The sequence below is a fragment of the Schistocerca piceifrons genome, chromosome 6, assembly GCF_021461385.2.
Source record: "Schistocerca piceifrons isolate TAMUIC-IGC-003096 chromosome 6, iqSchPice1.1, whole genome shotgun sequence".
NCBI classification, from domain to species: Eukaryota; Metazoa; Arthropoda; class Insecta; order Orthoptera; family Acrididae; genus Schistocerca; species Schistocerca piceifrons.
The window spans coordinates 115,019,447-115,038,379 of NC_060143.1; the positions used below are offsets into that span (position 1 = coordinate 115,019,447).

Consider the following 18,933-nt stretch of genomic DNA (forward strand, 5'->3'; position numbering starts at 1 on the left):
TATGAGGGACACCATTCTACATTTTAGAGACCCAGTGAGGTTTCTGGGCCTCACTTTTGATTTGAAACTGTTGTGGGTACCACACCCAAGAGACCAGAAAGTCAGAACCCAACGGCAGTGAATATCATAAATTGCCTTAACCACAGGTGTTAGGGAGAAGACAGGGCAAGTCGCTCCATTTTTGTAGGGCTTTTGTGCATTCACGGCTAGATGATGGATGCACAGATTGTTGATGCTATCTACCTTGAGGGGATTAGGCTGGCCACAGGTGCTGACAGGACCAGCCCCACACCCAGTCTCTGTGCTGAGGCTGCAGAACTGTCACTCGCCACCCGGCAGCAGCTCCTCATGATGTGTCAGGCATGTAAGTTCCACATAGCTCCAAATTCACTATCATATCATATCATTGCTCGACCACATCTGGGAGGCCTTTTCTCCGATTGTTCACGAGCAACAAGGCCATTTGGGATCTGTGTTCGGTATGTGCTGGAGTCACTTTGTGTGGAGCAAGTACAACCCCAAATCCAGGGTTTTAACTGTCTGCCATCCTGGTTAATGCAGAGGGGCAGAGTAATTTTAGATTTTGTGCAGTACAGAAGAGTTTTCACTCCTGATTTTGTTTTAAATACAATATTTTCTGACATTTTAACTGAGCAGCCATATTCTGCAGTTGTCTTTATGGATGGGTCAAAACGGGGACTCCATTGGTTGCTATGTTCATTTTCCCTGATCTTGTCCTCAAGGTCAGACTGCCTCGAGACTTCACTGTCTTTGACGTGGAGTTATATGCAATCTTGCAGGCACAGAAGAAGATGAGATATGCTTCAAGTGCTAAATTTCTTGTCTGTTCTGATTCTCTGAGTGCCCTTCACTCTTACAACATTTCTACCCAGCAGATAAAGTAATCTGGAACATCCAGGAGACCCTCCTCCAACTACAATGGTTGGGGAAGGAGGTGTCTTTCTGCTGGGTACCAGGGCACATGAGTATTGCAGGGAACGAAATGGCAGATGTAGCAGCCAAGGAGGTAAGCCGTGATCCTCAGTTATGTCAGTGTGCCACCTTTCTGCATGCTATCTCCTCGCGGCTGAGGTACAGAGTCATGCATCGATGGGAAGATGAGTGTCTGAAGTGACAGATTAAAAGCTCCATCTAGTAAAGCCCACTACGCGGTCATGGCATACCTCCATTCAGCTATGAAGGCAGGATGAGGTCGTCCTCACTCAGCTTGACATAGGCCACAGTTCGATGACCTATGGCTTCTTGCTCTGGCGCAACAGTCCTCCATTGTGTGGTGTCTGTAGTGTACAGTTCAAATTTTACTAGCTCTTGTTTTATTTTCGGAACAGAGAGCAGAGGCAGAGGCAGATGTGCCAGCAGACCTGCCCTCTATTTTAAGTGACGTTGAAATGAATGTGCTGAGACTTTTATGGTTTTGTGATTTGTCAAACTTGTTTCCAAAAAAATTTAAGGAGACATTCGTAATGTGTTAACAGGGTGACTTGCTCACCCATGTCAAGTGGTCAGCCAGTCATGTACACTTGTTCGTTGTTTTAGCTCCTCCGTCATTTTACTTCTGTTTTAATCCCTGGTGTAGCCTCTGTCACACTTTCTCCATTGCTTTAAGATATGTGAGGTAGAATGACTGGGTGAGTGAGTGAGTGAGTGAGAGATAGAGGTGGGACTGAGTGCACGAAACTATAACTTGTGAACCTCACAAGATGCAAAAGCATTGTAAGCTAAAACGACAATATCAGTGTCTCACATTTTGAACTAGTCAACTCATACAAATACTTAGTTGTAACAATTTATGTAGATTTCAAATGAAGTGACGACATAGGCTGAATTATAGGCAAAACAAGTGGCAGACTTCAGTTTGTTGGTAGGAAAGTGGGAAAATGCAGTCAGTCATCAAAGGATTTACCTACAAGACACTTGTGTGCCCCCATCTTACATACATCAAAAAAAGTTTTGCATCACCCTGGTTCCCAGAACTCCTGGAGATAGACATTTACTTATGATATTGTATCACATACACAGTCTCTTTGACTGTTCAGAGATGACACTATACCTGTCCAAAGATGTAAACAACCATGCATGAGCAGCACCTATTAGACTGATGGGGTCAGACAGCTGGTCAGTTCCAGTCATTCCAACAGGAAGGAGGTACACGGCTCGTGTTGTCAACATGCCTAGACAGTCAATACCGCAGTTCAGTCGCGTCTGCATTGTTACTTTGTGCCCGGAAGGGCTCTTGACAAGGGAAGTGTCCAGGCGTCTTGGAATGAACCAAAGTGGTGTTGTTCGGACATGGATGAGATACAGAGAGAGAGAGAGAGAGAGAGAGAGAGAGAGGAACTGTCGATGATGCCTCGCTCAGGCCACCCAAGGCCTACTACTCCAGTGAATGACCACTACATATGGATTATGGCTCGGAAGAACCCTGATAGCAATGCCACCATGTTGAATAATGCTTTTCATGCAGCCACAGGACGTCATATTATGACTCAAACTGTGTGCAATAGGCTGCATGACGTGCAGCTTCACTCCCGACATCCATTTTTTGCAACCATGACACCATGTAGTGCGATTCAGATGGGCCCAACAACACGCCGAATGGATCCCTCAGGATTGGCATCACATTCTCTTCACCGACGAGTGTCATATATGCCTTCTACCAGACAATCATCGGAGATGTGTTTGGAGGCAACCCCATCAGGCTGAACGCCTTAGGCGGACTGTCCAGCGAGTGCAGCAAGGTGGAGGTTCCCTGATGTTTTGGTGTGACATTATGTGGGGCCGACATACACCGCTGGTGGTCATGGAAGGCGCCGTAACAGCTGTATGATACGTGAATACCATCCTCCGACTTATAGTGCAACCATATCGGCAGCATATTGGCGAGGCATTCTTCTTCATGGACAATAGTTCGCACCCCCATCGTGCACATCTTGTGGATGACTTCCTTCAGGATAACAACATCGCTCGACTAGAGTGGCCAGCATGTTCTCCAGACATGAACCCTATCGAACATACTTGGGATAGATTAAAAAGGGCTGTTTATGGATGACATGACCCACCAACCACTCTGAGGGATTTGGGCCAAATCGCTATTGAGGAATGGGACAGTCTGGGCCAACAGTGCCTTGATAAACTTGTGGATAATATGCCACGATGAATAAAGGCATGCATCAGTGCTAGAGGATATGCTACTGGGTATTAGAGGTACTGGTGTGTACAGAAATCTGGACCGCCACCTCTGAAGTTCTCGCTGTATGGTGGTACAACATGCAGTGTGTGGTTTTCATGAACAATAAAAACGGCAGAATTGATGTTTATAATGATGTCTATTCCAATTATCTGTACGGGTTCCGGAACTCTCAGAACCAAGCTGAAGCAAAACTTTTTTTGATGTGTGTAGAATGTTGTTAAAAGTGTGTGTGGCCTGCACCAAATAGGACTGTGAGAGGGATATTGAATGTATACACAGAAGGGCAATACAAATGCTCACAGATTTGTTTGACTTGCAGGAGAGTATGATGGAAATGCTGAATAATCTGAACTGACAGATTCTTGAAGAGAGATGCTGATGTTCTGCAAGAGACTACTTACATACTTTCAAGAACCAGTAGTACATAAAGAATCTGGGTGTATACCCGGCCCATTATTTAATCACTCGGTAATGTCCGTGCTGTTATACTATCATTGCTCATTGTGTGATAGATCTCTCCCTTATCTTTTGTACTGAACCAAGATGCGGTACAAATCGTGAAATTGATTTTAATTGTGTGGCACAAGGTTTATGGTTGATAATAACTTTTTATTGTTACTGTTAGTTTTTTCCACTATGACCAAACTACACTGAATACTACATGCTACTGCTGTTAAATGAACCATATGTTTAGCAGTGTAACTAAACCTTGAACAATTTTGTGCAACCAGCTTTCTTATCATCCAAAGGCAAATTACTTCAAAGTCAAATTTTTGCAACCAACCTGTATAATCATCTATTATGACTGCTCACCAGCAACTCTGCCAAATGTCTCTTACTGCCCGCAGCGATAAACTAGGGCACATACCAATATTCGGATGAGCTGCGAGAACAGCAACTTCACAGCTTCTGTAGGGACCGTGGAGACTATTACAGCATGCATAGAGACATTTAAGCAGTCATTCTTCATGTGCTACATACACAAATAGAGGCCAAGAGAATGTAATATGTGATACAACAGGAAGTACCCTCTGGCATATGCCTCACAGGAATTTACAGTGGACAGATATAGGTGTACATGCAGTTCTTTTGAACCACACTCTGGCACATGTAGAAAGCGAACTGCTTACTCTGGTACTATTGAGACCCCCATTCTAAATTACAATACTATTGTCTCTGTAGATGACGGCTGGCGAACTCTCCTCAAGGCACTCCATTGCCTGCATTTACACACACTGGTAGGGACAGGAAAAGATAGTTTTATTTTATGGCCAAGTTTGGTGTTACCTTTTGCCTCATTTGTTGCTATTTTTTCAAATTAGTTAATATTTTTTCTTAATTTGGCATCATTTTCTGCCAAAGCCAGTTTTGTTTTTACCAAAGACAAAGCTTTTTTGCACAATTTTTTGACATTCTTTCCAAATATTCAGAGATTTTTTTTATCCAGCATGGTGTTATCTTTTTGCAATCTTCAGTGTCGCTTTCTTTCCTTCAGAATTTGACGATGTTTGTTTCACCAATTTTGCCAAATTTTGTAGTATTTTTGCTAGTTTTGGTGCTATTTTCATTGTCACATCAAAGTTTATTACATGGAAATGAACTGCCACCTGAAGATTCCTCCCAGGGGAAGTGCCACTCTTTGGCGAGTTTTTGTTTGGCTACCACAGGGCTCCAGCCTTTGCAGAATCTTTTCCCTATACTCTTGCTATTCCTTTTCCCCTCCCTTGGGGAACATGCTTGGGATGTTTTTGGAATTTGTTCTGCATTTTCAGTAGCCTGATATCAGAACAATCTCTCCACAGCTTTTTGTCCTTTTTTTTTCTTCGTTCCCCTTCTCCTATCTTTCCTCCGCTTTGGTACTTGGGTTTTCTCTTTTTTTACTTCCTCCCTATATGCTCCTGAAGTCTGGCTCGTGTGTCTGATGCATAACAGGTGACTGGGTAACGCCTAATTCCTAGCCCCAGATCGAGAGGTAGGGTTCGCACTTACCCCCCTGGTACAGGCCAGGCCCAGGGAGAGGTGATTGCCTGAGCTGTTACTTTCTCAAATTGTCATTTGGTCCCTCTGCCAGGTGTTTGGGAGGTGTGACCTGAGTCAGATGCACCCCCCATTCTTAAGGAGCCGCCCAGTTGGAAAGAGCGCACTATCGGAGACACTGGCAATCATGTGGGATTTTTTTGCAAAGAGCTAATCATCTTCTTCACAGTCTACATCTCCTAAATCTACCCGGAATGAGACTAACAATTCAAAGACCCTCCCAGCTCTACCACAGTTCCTTGTGGTTTCCCATGCTGAAGATGGTCAGTCCTTCGCTGCAGTAAATCCGTGTTGATGCATTTGCTGTCCTGTGAAATCCTGCTTTTGTTTACGCAATGGCACTTTTCTTTTGGAGGCTATTTCTGATTCTCAAGCACAGCAACTGCTTGCAGCTTCACTCCACCGTTGCTAACATATTTGTGTTGAAGCCCATCGAGCACTGAATTCTTTGCGTGGTGTTATTTACACTAGGCTGCTTGATGGTCTGGCCAAGGCAGATATCCAAACATACCTCTCTGATCAGGGCGTCATTGCAGTGCATCGAGTGATAAAAAAGATAGATGCATCCTTAGTGTCCTCATGCACTCTTTTTCTCATGTTTGATAGAGTAGTGCTTCCAACAGAGATCAAAGCAGACTGTGAAATTATCACAGTCTGACAATACATTCTGAACCCGATGCACTGCTGCCAGTGTCATTGTTACGACGACTCTTGAATGTCCTGTAGAGACCAGGCCAAATGTGTAACGTGTGGTAGGGATGCCCATGAGGGTGATTGTCCCCATCCTCCTCCTCCTCCTCTCTGCTGCACCCTCCTCCCAAGATTGTCCCATGTATCTCGATGAGCGGGTCATCCAGGAAATCCAAGTCAAGGAAGGACTACCTTACCCTGTCACTTGCAACTTATTGGCTAGTCGGGAAACCTGCATTTTACCATCTGGCACTTATAGTACTGTGCTGCTACGTGTCGCACTCCATGAAGGACATGGCCACACTGACATGGAACCTCAAATTCAGCATCGCAGTTGTAAAATCGCCCAGTGGCCTCATAGTATCCCTGTCTCCTCCTCCTCCAGCTGTGCAACAAGCCAGCAACTTTCATCTCATGGGGTGAAGTTACTTGATACACAACCAACCAGCTGGAAAGGACAGGAGTAGTACTCTACTGAAGACTTTTTATGTCCCTTCAGCCAACAAACGTCTGAATTGCCATCTGCTACCCACAAAGGCTGCAAGAAATCAAACAAAGGCAAATGGTCTTCTCCTTTGTCAACTCAGAGATCCTCTTCAATCATGTCAACACGTGATACCCTCACCTGGCCAGCCTCTGTGTTGCTGATGTGCACTCCCAACCATTTGTCTGCCCTGGTCTCTGCAGATCGACAGAGGGAGATTGCGGATGTCTCTTTAGATCTGATGGAGCTGGACCCTCCAGCATCTGCGTCCTGTAGCAGTGAGTCTTCGAAGGCTGGCACTTAGCACCTGCCAAAGTGACACCCCCTTCTTTTTTTCCCTCCTCCCCTTTCCTCGTCAGACTCTCCTCCGCTGGAACATTCACAGCCATAGATCCAACAAAGAGAAATTATGGCTGCTCTTGGAATCGCAGCATCCAGTTGTTCTCTGCCTCAAGCAAACAAAATTGCATCCTCGTGACCGCTTTGATCTCTCACATTTCTTTCTGGTCCACTTTGACATTCCCCCTTCCCCTCCTCATGGGAGAGTCATGCTGCTCACCAGGGATGACATTCATAGCCAGACCATCTCTGTGGCACCCTGCTGCAAGCTGTTGCAGTCCGCATTTTCCCTTCTCACTTCACCTTTTCCCTTTGTACCGTTTACATCCCTCTATCCTTCGGTGTCATCAGGGCAGACTTACTGCAGCTTGTTGTTTTGTAGGGTGGGCAACCACAGCCAAACTTAGACATTTTTTTCAAAGAAAATTCCGCACTGGCTGTATGAATGATTTTTATTAAATCTGCGACCGGTTTCGCACCACTTATCGGTGCATCCTCAGGAAATCTGTACAAAAAATAATAAGAGCTCATATAAACTATCCGATCCCCCAATTCTGAGGTGTAAATTAAACTTTTAAATAGCCAGTTTTTTGAATGAAACAAGAAAGTACTCACATACGCTATTTATAACATAGTAACGTTGGACATTGCCCTGTAGCCACTCCCCACCATTCACATCCAGTATACTGTCACCTGGTGAAAGCGGTAGTTAAAATTTAAAAAAAATTTTAAATGATGGGAGGGACAATGACCTAGAAAATAAAAATAAAATACAATGCTTATGAAGCTCCCCTAAACACGAGCGGCGAAGAGCAGAACATTAGCATGAACAAACAGCGGAATTAGGGCCATGTAAACATCTCAGAACATACTGCGCAAATTGAGAGGATCAGTGTGGCAGTGGGCACGGCCTGACTGACTGACCGAAACCCGGAAAGCGCTCACGCAGTGGTACAAGAATTGCCAGAGGCCGGATGACATGTACAAGGTGTGAAGAGTGGGGGGCTGCTGAACATTTGATAAACAATTCCTTATGTCTATTTTTTGAAAGAAAGTGTAACACCATACTAGGTGGCCAATATTAAAAAATGGGCAGTTAGGTAAACCCATAAGAATAATAAATTCGGTGGTTCTGAATGCGTAAGGCCCGGAGTACACACAAAAGTATATTGAACAGAACCTACTACAAGTAAGCTATAGGGGTAAGGCTACCTGTCTAAGTAATCAAAATTTTCTAGAAGACCTTTGTGCCTCAGATCAGTCCAGGCATTAAGTGAGGAGCAAGAGGATTTCTTCAGAACTCTGAAGATTTCAACCTCTTCCAAAACATTAAGTGTGTTGCCCTTACTTTCCAAGTGTAACACCAGCATTGGTGATATGGTGACCCGTTTCCCGCAAATACGCACCTACGGCTGATTTTGAGCCTGGGTCGCTGATGTGCCCCTTAAAGCAGGTCTCAAAACTTCTTCCTGTGTGGCCCATGTACTCCGCATCACAATCATCACAGGAGATAGATACTACATATACCAAACAACTTGAAACTATTCCATGTTCCAGCCTCCTTGTGCCTGAACTTCTGTCCATTGTTTTTAGGAATATAAAAAGCCGAATTTATTCCCTTGGAACTTAAGCATTTGCCGATTCTGATTGAAATGTTACCATAGAAAGGTATCCTGTGAAGTTTACGCCCAATAGCTAATCTGCTGTTTGCTGGTTGTAGGGAAGTGAATGTTCTGGCAGTGAGTGGGATGTGAGCAGTGTTATGTTTCATGTTTATCTACCGTAATACACCCCTGTTAATCTTACCAACAAATTCTGCGTCGTATCCATTCGAAAAGGCAATAAACTGTATTACTTTAAATTCATGATCCCTGGCTTCTTGAGATAATGGGACTGTATGCATCCTGTGTAGTAAAGCCCTGAATGTGGCCTTTTTGAATTGCAAAGGATGATTAGACGATCTGTGTATCGCGACGTCAGAAGTGTTGAACTTTCTGAAAAAATCAAAATTAACCGAGTTCCCACTGATTTTGACCAATAGATCTAATGAGGGAAGGGTGCCATTAATGCTCTGTTCCATAGTAAATTGGATCCTCTTGTGTATTTTGTTTAGTTCACCTAGGACAGCATTACAATCCTGGAAAGAACTGTTATACAGCAAAATTATGTCATCCACATATTTAGCCCAAAAAATTATCCTTTCAGAGTACCTGCTTAAGTCGACCATCATATTATGCTCAAAAAAAGTCATAAAAATGTTGGCAAGGCAATAAGACAGTGGAGATCCCATTGCCAAGCCCTGTTTTTGGATGTATCTACTATCCCCAAGTTTAAAATAGTTATAACCTAATACCAATTTGAAAAGCTGCAATACCTCTTCTGTCTCTTCTAATGGTCTGCCACTATTTTTCTTTAAATTTTCACTAATTATTTCATGGAGCTGATCGGTTGGGATGCTTGCATACATATTTTTTACATCAAATGAAACCAGGGAAGTACCCTTTGGAACTGTCAAGGCTAAAAGTTTGCTAATCAAATCCTCTCCATTTGAGATACTGAAGTTTACCGGATCCTTGAGGTTCCTATTCAAATATTCAGCCAAATGTTTCTTAAGTTGAACATCTGGGCCATTCCTGCAGTTAATAGTGGGTCAGATAGGCAAACCTTCCTTATGGAGCTTTTACACCACGAAGTCTAGGAGCAATAAAATGCTTGACCTTTTCAACGTACTGTTCCTCCGAAATAACTATGGCTGATTGAGACTCATCCGCTTGCACTATAATCGAACCATTATCCTGGAGCTTTTCACTGATCGTACGTGCTGTAATATTCTCCTCAGACCCTATAAGAGAACTACCACTAGGATAACCGAGGCTGTTAGAGTAAATCTCTACTATTTTGTTTACCCCCATAGCCACTTCAGTACGCTGAGCCGTTGTCATCAGTTTTCCATCCAAAGCAGAAACAGTGTGGGAGACCAACCGATCCAGTTGCTGGTGCAATATTTTGTGTGATGTGTTATAGGATAAACCCTTATCCAATAACCATTTCTCTTTCCAATCGAAGACAATGTCGGTTAAGTTACAAATCTTTAGAAAAAAATTTAAAATTGCATTCAGTGACTTGAGGATTAGGACTCCATTGCTTCAAATTTTGAAGCTTCTGCAACTTTTTATCCTGATTTTCAGTGAGATTTTGCGTAAATGAATCCAGGTACGCAGTGATGTGATCAGAAACCCATTGGAATTATTGTCCCTTTAACATGCGAGCTAAACATAGATGAGCCATATATAGCTCCTTATTTACACAGGCTTTTTTAATATACAAGGAACGAATCTCATTGCGCAGGCAAAATAACATAATATTTCCTAAGTATTTTCCAGTGCCATGAGCATTTTTACGAAACAAACACCAGACATAATTTGGAATGACCTTTGCTGCTAAACACTGTCTATTAAATTGGATATTGGCACATATCCTAACTATACACTTCCTTAAATTAAAAAATCTATAAAAGGCTCGCTTAGCTGTGCTAGGCCATCTGTAACCTGTTACAGACTGCCTAGCCCAGCTAAGCGGGCCTTTTATAGATTTTTGGACAACTTTATTCAGGAAAACGATGTGCTTCAGTGTTCCATCCTGAGTGTCGTCCTCTTTGCTATTGCGATTAACCTTGTTATGGCCTGTCTCGTAGTGGGCATCTCCAGCTCCCTTTTCGTTGATGATTTTGCCATCTATTGCAGCTCTCCTTGGACTTGTTTCCTTGAGTGGTGTATTCAGCATTGTCTCAATCGTCTTTACTCGTGGAGCATTGACAAAGCTTTTGCTTTTCCATTGACAAAACCATTTGTGTGACTTTCTGATGGTGCAGTGGATTTCTTCCGCCATCTTTACATTGTGGGCCTGTTGATCTTCTGTTCGTTGAAACTGCGAAATTTCTGGGGCTCATGCTCAATAGGAAACTTGCTTGGTCCTCCCACATGTCTTACCTGGCCACCCGCTGTACGCAGTACCTCAATGTTACGTGTGCCCAGCAGTACTTCGTGGGGAGCTGATCAGAGCACCCTCTCGCATTTGTGCCAGTCCATTGCCCATTCGAAACTAGGGTATTAGTGTTTCGTTTACGCATTTGCAATTTCGTCCATCTTATACCGCCTCAATACAGCCCACCATCGTGGCATCATGAGCGGGTGGTGTCACTTTAGCATCACCACTGGTTGTACCTTCATGGGAACAAGCTCCAGAGAATTAAACCTCGCCCAACTGCTTGGCCGACCACCTCTCCACCCTCTCCTTGCGATGAGATCATTTTAACTAGGTTGCATACTGGGCAATGTCTTTTTAACCAGCACTATTTGTTAAGTGGTAATCCCCCATTACTTTGTGCTCATTGTCCTGAACCTTTGATGGTTCACCATTTTTACAGAAAAATTATATATTTCACGGTATTTGGTAAAATCATCGATTCATATTATTTCATTAAAAACCTCTAGTTTCATGTCATTTTCACATTAACGTTTTTGCAAAATTTTCCTGTCCTTATGCATTAGTAAAATATTCCTATCACCAGGTGTGCCACAACCTACTCTTCAGGCCATTTCCATAGCCTTGTTGTCAGTCTGCTCTGTTTATCTTTACAAAATGATTTCACCTTCAGCAGCTGCAATTGCTATCCTAATTACATCCTAATTGTAGCTTATCCAGTGGTTCAAATCTCTCTCTGATTTTTCCAGTCTGATAAGTGTAATGCTGAAGACATTTAACCTTGTCTGACACATCCTCCACCCATGCAACTACTTATTGTCAAATCTACCAATACCTTGTGTATTTGACGCACTCTTGTGCAACTATTTTATAGCGGTTTTCTGGCTGTGTTTTAGATCTGGTGATACGGAGACCTGAACTATTTATTTTGATTATATTATATGCCATACCAGAAAATAAATATTTAAAGGCATTGAAAGACACACTTATGAGCAGAACCTTCTAGGTAACTGATCAGGCCATGTTTCAAAAGCAGTTTTCTTGTATTATTAACACATTGACCACTCCCACCAAAACGAGCAAACTGCAGCCAAAACCATACTTGATGGTTCATGCAGTTCGATTCGCTGTTTCATCTGTAGTCTCTCTTGTGTCATCTAAACTACTATTTTTTTTAATTTTTTTTTAAGTTAGTTAGTGAAAATGCATTCTGCCATCACATTGTGAATCTGGAAGTATCAAAGAACTCTCACATGCCTTGCTCCACATACTCATTCGTTATATAGGACAAGCTGATAACCTTAATAGAATAAGTGGGATACAGTTTAGCGACAAAGTGAGATATTCCTAGTTTTATTCAGCTAAGAAATTCTCCAGCCTTGTAAATTTAAAGAAACTTTAATTAAGCAGTATCTGTTGGTTTGGAACTATTGATGATGATGATTATGATGATTAAGTCCCATACTTCTTAGTCACGAAATATATTCCCAGTAGTCCTCCCATTACACTTTGCTTCAAGTAAATAGCGGCAAGTACAATTGACATATTTCTTAGCTGCTTAAGTGCTTGGTGTTTGGACCCAGATCATTACTCTCTGTTGTTTATTGTGCAAACAAAATTTCTCATGTGCTTCAAGAAAAGTATAATGATAATTTGCTGCTATAAACTAGATTGTTTTAAAAGTTTACACACTTTACTGTGATGTAAAACTTTTATAGCATAGCTTTTACACATTGATATAGCATCATTTACTCATTATGGATTTCTTTTCAGGGGATTCATGGCGATATGAAGTTCACTGATCCTACGGCTGAAGAGGAAGATTTATGCAACACAACTCCTCAAGATGGGACCAACTTAAACCATGGTACAGTTACAGCTACTCTGTTACCAACACATCAGCAGATATCAGAATACACCCAAAGTGGAATAATGGACATTGATAGTGTGACTGATGCTATTAATAATCTGATGAAACTGTGTGAAGCTGTGTATCCTCTTTCAAAACAGTGTTTAGTTAAACATGTTGCAAGGATGTCAAAGAAGAAAATGGATGTTTTGTTAAATACGAGTGCTGACAGAATAGTTTGTTGAATGAAAAAGGGAGATCACTGTTGCTTCTTCTTTAATTCATTTCTGCCTTGATGTTATTAAACATGAACATTTGTGGAAGCAGAGCAAATAATTAGTGATTGTAACTATGTGGAAAGGAAGGCAAAACTATGATTGGAACTAGTTATATTTGTGCAAGAGTGGATAGTTTTTGGTTGCGACTACTGTAATTTTATTCAAATTTTGTAATAATTTTTTTTATAATTTGTAACTATGATAAGAGTAAAGACTTAACAGTATTGAGTAATAAAACTGCTGTAGTTATGTCCTAATCATAAAATTATACTTAAGTTTCAGTAAATAGTTTTGAAACAGTTATATATCTTTTACTGATGCTTAATGTTTCCCTTCTCTCTTTATTTTTGTATTTTCTCCTGCTCAAGACTTTGTCATCTACATCTACACTCTGCAAACCACCGTGAGATACATGGCGGAGGGTATATCCCATGGTACAAGTTACTAGAGTCTGTTCCTGCTCCAGTCATGTATGGAGCGCAGGAAGAACAATTTGTTTGAATGCCTCTATGCATGCAGTAACTATTCTAATCGTATCCTCACTACTCCTATGCGAGCAATACATAAGGGATTGTATTATATTCCCAGTCATTAATTAAAGCCTGTTTTTGAAACTTTAACACACTTCCTTGGGGTAGTTTACATCTATATTCAGGTGTCTTCCAGTTCAGTTCCTTCAGAATCACTGTGTGACACTCCCACAGATCAAGCAAACCAGTAACCATTTGCACTGCCCTTCAATATCTCATGTTAGTCCCACACACTTGAGCAGTATTCTAGGATGGGTCACACAAGTCATTTTTAAGCAATCTCTTCTTTAGCCTGATTGCGTTTTTCCAGTGTTCTTCCAATAAACTGAAGTCTTACTGCCTGCTTTACCCATAACTGGGGTAATGTGATCATTCCACTTCACATCCGTACAAAGTGTTGTACCCACGTATTTGTATGAGTTCACTGATTCCAACAGTGATTCATTGATTTTATAGTTGTAGATATTACATTTTTTTTTCGTTTTGTGAAGTGCACAATTTTACATTTCTGAACATTTAATGCAAGTTGCCAATCTTTGCACCAGTTTGAAATCTGATCAAGATCTGACTGAATATTTATGCAGCTTCTTTCAGTCTCTAAGGTGAGTTGTTTGTCCTCATGCAGTTTAATCTTTCCACCCACGAATTTTCACTGTCATCTTCATTAGTCCAATCAGTGAAGGAAAATTAGGGGAAAAAATCGTATAGCTGCAATTTTTTGCTCAGTGCTAGGAGCAAGTGTCCTGAACAACAAACTAAAAATCTTAACCACCAGATTAAGAAGGCCGAGTCCACTGATTGAGGGTGCCACCCTCTGCTAATGCAGCTGCCCATCTTTTCCTGATCTTGCCCTATCACCTCCTGACACTGTGCCTGTTGGCATTCTAGTCCCTGCACACACCATCAGACAGCCTTTCTCTCACCCCAAATCTGTACACTGCTATCTGTCCTCCTTCCCCATCCCCTCCAGATTGCTGCTTCCATCCCATGTTGTAGTCAGAGTCTGGTCCGAGCTGCTGAAGTTGGGGGTCATGTGCCCCGTGCATGAGGTGTGCTTACTTGTGTGTATGAATGGTGTCTGTTTCTCTCTTGCTGGTAAAGGCTGTGGCTGAAAGCTTTGAGCAAGTGCCTTTTATTTGTGCCTATCTACAACTTAATGTCTCTTCTTTATGGTACATAGCAATTTATATTTTCCTACTTTGTTCATGTTCCTACCTGGGATTTCCATTGCTAGATTATTAAAAATATTATTTTAATGGTATACAATTAATGTTCATTTATAGATAAAGTGTGCTGAAAACAGATATTAAATATGTGTACCAAGTCTAAGTGCCATATAGCCTTATTAAAGGATGAATTGTGTTCCAGGGGGCAACAGGGTGAAGGGGCCGATGAGTGGGATAGAAGTGTGAGGGATTGTGTTAGTGCTCTTTTTCTCCTTCATAGGTCTGCAAACTGAAGATCGAGCAGATGATTCCTTACTTTGTACCAGAAGAAATTACAGGGAGTCTTAAAAAGTTATGCCTACCCTCCACAGCGCACCTTATGAATCACTGGTGATGCAGTGTGCAGGGATATACCCAGGGGTGTTTATTTCCCACAAAATATGTTAACACTACATAGAATGCATTCTGTTACATGAATAGACAAAATAACTTCTGTGGGTTCATGTTTATATGGTGGAGTTATTTCAGTTTATTATTAGTACTTATTGTAGCTGTAAAGTAAGCTTTTATGTAAAATACTTTCATGTGAACAATGGCCGACGTGTGTATTAATTTGTAAGTGTGATGTTGTAAGTGACCTATGTAGCATTGTTGGGAGAGGGATTAGACTGGTAAATGTGACACCTTGCTGATGTCTATTGTCGGCAACGTATTGTAATGCCATGTAATGGTGTTATAGTCATTCCTCCCCACTCACCATTAATTGTGTAGGCTGGATAAATCTTTTCCGTCCAGGAATTTCTGACACTTGTAGAGTGCACTGCAATGAGTGGAGCCACACACAAACAGTGTATCTTCCAAGATAGGTGTGAATATGTCTGATGGAATGGGACTGATCATGTTCGGTTATCTGTTGTAATGTATTGTTTTACTTATGATGAAATGTTTGAAGTTCCGTAACACCTAGCTGATCTGTTGTGGAGAGATGCAGTTGAAGTCTCAGAGTCTCTTTAGATGTTGGGAGAGCTGGGGCCAGGGTGATGCATTGGATACACATCATGCTGTGAACAATATTCCAGACAGTAATAGTAGGGACAATGAAATCGACAGCATGCCACATATGGACAGGTTTTTCAGTGTTGTACACATTTGACAGCTCCAACTGTTTAGCTGTTTCACACAATTGCCAACTTAACAGCTGTGAATAAATACTCGGACATGTGCGAAAGAACAGATACCATCTTAGTGTGTGTGTGTGTGTTGTGTGTGTGTGTATATATATATATATATATATATATATATATATATATATATATATATAAAAACAAAGATGATGTGACTTACCAAATGAAAGTGCTGGCAGGTCGACAGACACAGAAACAAACACAAACATACACACAAAATTCAAGCTTTCGCAACAAACTGTTGCCTCATCAGGAAAGAGGGAAGGAGAGGGAAAGACGAAAGGATGTGGGTTTTAAGGGAGAGGGTAAGGAGTCATTCCAATCCCGGGAGCGGAAAGACTTACCTTAGGAGGGAAAAAGGACGGGTATACACTCGCACACACACACATATCTATCCACACATATACAGACACAAGCAGACATATTTAACTGCTTGTGTCTGTATATGTGTGGATGGATATGTGTGTGTGTGTGTGTGTGCGAGTGTATACCCGTCCTTTTTTCCCCCTAAGGTAAGTCTTTCCGCTCCCGGGATTGGAATGACTCCTTACCCTCTCCCTTAAAACCCACATCCTTTCGTCTTTCCCTCTCCTTCCCTCTTTCCTGATAAGGCAACAGTTTGTTGCGAAAGCTTGAATTTTGTGTGTATGTTTGTGTTTGTTTTTGTGTCTGTCGACCTGCCAGCACTTTCATTTGGTAAGTCACATCATCTTTGTTTTTAGATATATTTTTTCCTCTATTATAACTATATATATATATCTAAAAACAAAGATGATGTGACTTACCAAATGAAAGTGCTGGCATGTATATATATATATCTAAAAACAAAGGTGATGTGACTTACCAAATGAAAGTGCTGGCAGGTCGACAGACACACAAACAAACACAAACATACATACACACAAAATTCAAGCTTTCACAACAAACTGTTGCCTCATCAGGAAAGAGGGAAGGAGAGGGAAAGACGAAAGGATGTGGGTTTTAAGGGAGAAGGTAAGGAGTCATTCCAATCCCGGGAGCGGAAAGACTTACCTTAGGGGGAAAAAAGGACGGGTATACATTCGCACACACACACATATCCATCCACACATATACAGACACAAGCAGACATATTTAAAGACAAAGACCTGCCAGCACTTTCATTTGGTAAGTCACATCATCTTTGTTTTTAGATATATTTTTCCTACGTGGAATGTTTCCCTCTGAGGGAAACATATATTTAAAAACAAAGATGATGTGACTTACCATACAAAAGCGCTGGCAGGTCGATAGAAACACAAACAATCACATACATACACACAAAATTCAAGCTTTCGCAACAAACTGTTGCCTCATCAGGAAAGAGGGAAGGAGAGGGAAAGACGAAAGGAAGTGGGTTTTAAGGGAGAGGGTAAGGAGTCATTCCAATCCCGGGAGCGGAAAGACTTACCTTAGGGGGAAAAAAGGACGGGTATACACTCGCACACACACACATATCCATGTATGGACATTTGTTCCACCAGTATGGGTCAGCCTATATCTATAGGTATATTATTTAGCGAAGGAGCTGCAAAGCTCCAAATAGTACTGCTGTGTAGATGCTGAATGCTTCACTTGGCATTTGAACAACTCTGCACAAATAGAATGAAAATAGAGTGCTGAGTATCTGCAAAGGTCTGATTATAGTTGGAGATACGAACAATGGCGGTTGAGTTTAAGCTTGTTTTGCACACCTACGTCACACATTATTTGACAGCCAGTGAGTGTACAGTGGTGTTCTGAGCGTTCTGTTGTGAATGTTGTATGCAATGCAAGCATTATAAGTGATTGTAGTGAGCTATTTCGTCTCAATTTTTATTCCATTTGTTGCGATATGTTGGTGGTGGTATTTAAGTGACAAATTCTACACAAGCAAGTAAGAGACATAATTTCTGGGATAAGTTCTTTCATCAAGTGCAAAGCACATGTATGCTCATACCACAACTGTCACTTGGAACCAGCAACAATGCAATCCCCATCCTTGTCCACCTGCAGGAACCGCCATCATTCATGGATCATACTTCAGAATTAAAACAGACTTCAACAACTAATTCATGAAACATTTAACTAAAATACAGATCCTTGTGAGACATATAACACGCTAATGTTATATATATAATTCCTCAACATTAGCATGTTGGAGGTCTCACAAGGATATGTATAATATTATACATAATCAAGATGTAAAATTTTACGGAATGCTAGAAGATGACCCGGCACTGCATTAGTTATTAATTTATGGCAATCACTGTCTTTACATAATACTATATTTTACACTTTATACCAAATTTTTAGTTAAATGTCTCTGTATGCTTCTAGACTGAACATCTAAAATTGGTGCCTAGGCACTTTACAGTCAAATTTGAAAAAGGTGCACTATATGTCGAATACAACCTACAAAAGATTTTCACAGAAAATATTGAGATATGCATATAGATGTAACTAAGTATGAAACAAATTGGAAGAACAAAACCATACTAACTGTTCCAGGCTGAAGTGCACTTACAGTGACTGTTGTCTCCTGCTGTTGGCTATTCACTCATGGTTCTTGGGTATTAATAATCCACTTCAGCTGTATTTAGTTCCTTGTTTTTAGATCAATAGCTATCATGTCACCCATCACCTCAGATTTTCGTAAAACTTTGCACATATGCTCAAACAATGGAAAATCCAGGATGGAATGTAACATTATTATGAAAAGGAAAGTTGCTACTCACCATATAGCGGAGATGCAGAGTCGCAGATAGGCACAACACCCGCATGGTGCCAACCTGTGCATGGGCCATCTAGAGGAATTCTTCTTAAAAACCCAGAATCCTTAACCCCTCACCTGGTTCAGATTCACTGGTGACATCTTTGCGATCTGGATTGATGGTGAGGACACCCTGTCCACATTCCTCCAGAACCTCAACAACTTCTCCTCCATTTGCTTCACCTGGTCCTCCCTAACCCTACAAGCCATCTTCCTAGATGTTGACCTCCAACTCAGTGCCTCTGCCCATATGAAACCTACTAACCAACAGCAATACCTCCACTTCAACAGCTGCCAACCATTTCATACCAAGAAGTCTGTTCTGTACAGCCTAGTCACCTGCGGTCATCACATCTGCAGTGTCGAGTGCTCCCTCCCAAAATATACCGAAGGTCTCACTGAAGCCGTCAC

The 18,933-nt window shown here is 41.5% G+C and overlaps 1 protein-coding gene across 1 annotated transcript in view; it reads left to right on the forward strand.

Moving 5' to 3' along the window:
- The window catches only part of LOC124802627 (exosome complex component MTR3-like), a 31,237-nt gene extending 18,064 nt beyond the window's left edge, over nt 1–13,173 (forward strand). Inside the window, exon 4 of the mRNA XM_047263516.1 lies at nt 12,519–13,173. Coding sequence (XP_047119472.1) covers nt 12,519–12,839 — 321 coding nt within the window. The 3' untranslated portion in view covers nt 12,840–13,173. The remainder of the gene's footprint in view (nt 1–12,518) is intronic.
- The last annotated feature ends 5,760 nt before the right edge of the window (nt 13,174–18,933 follow it).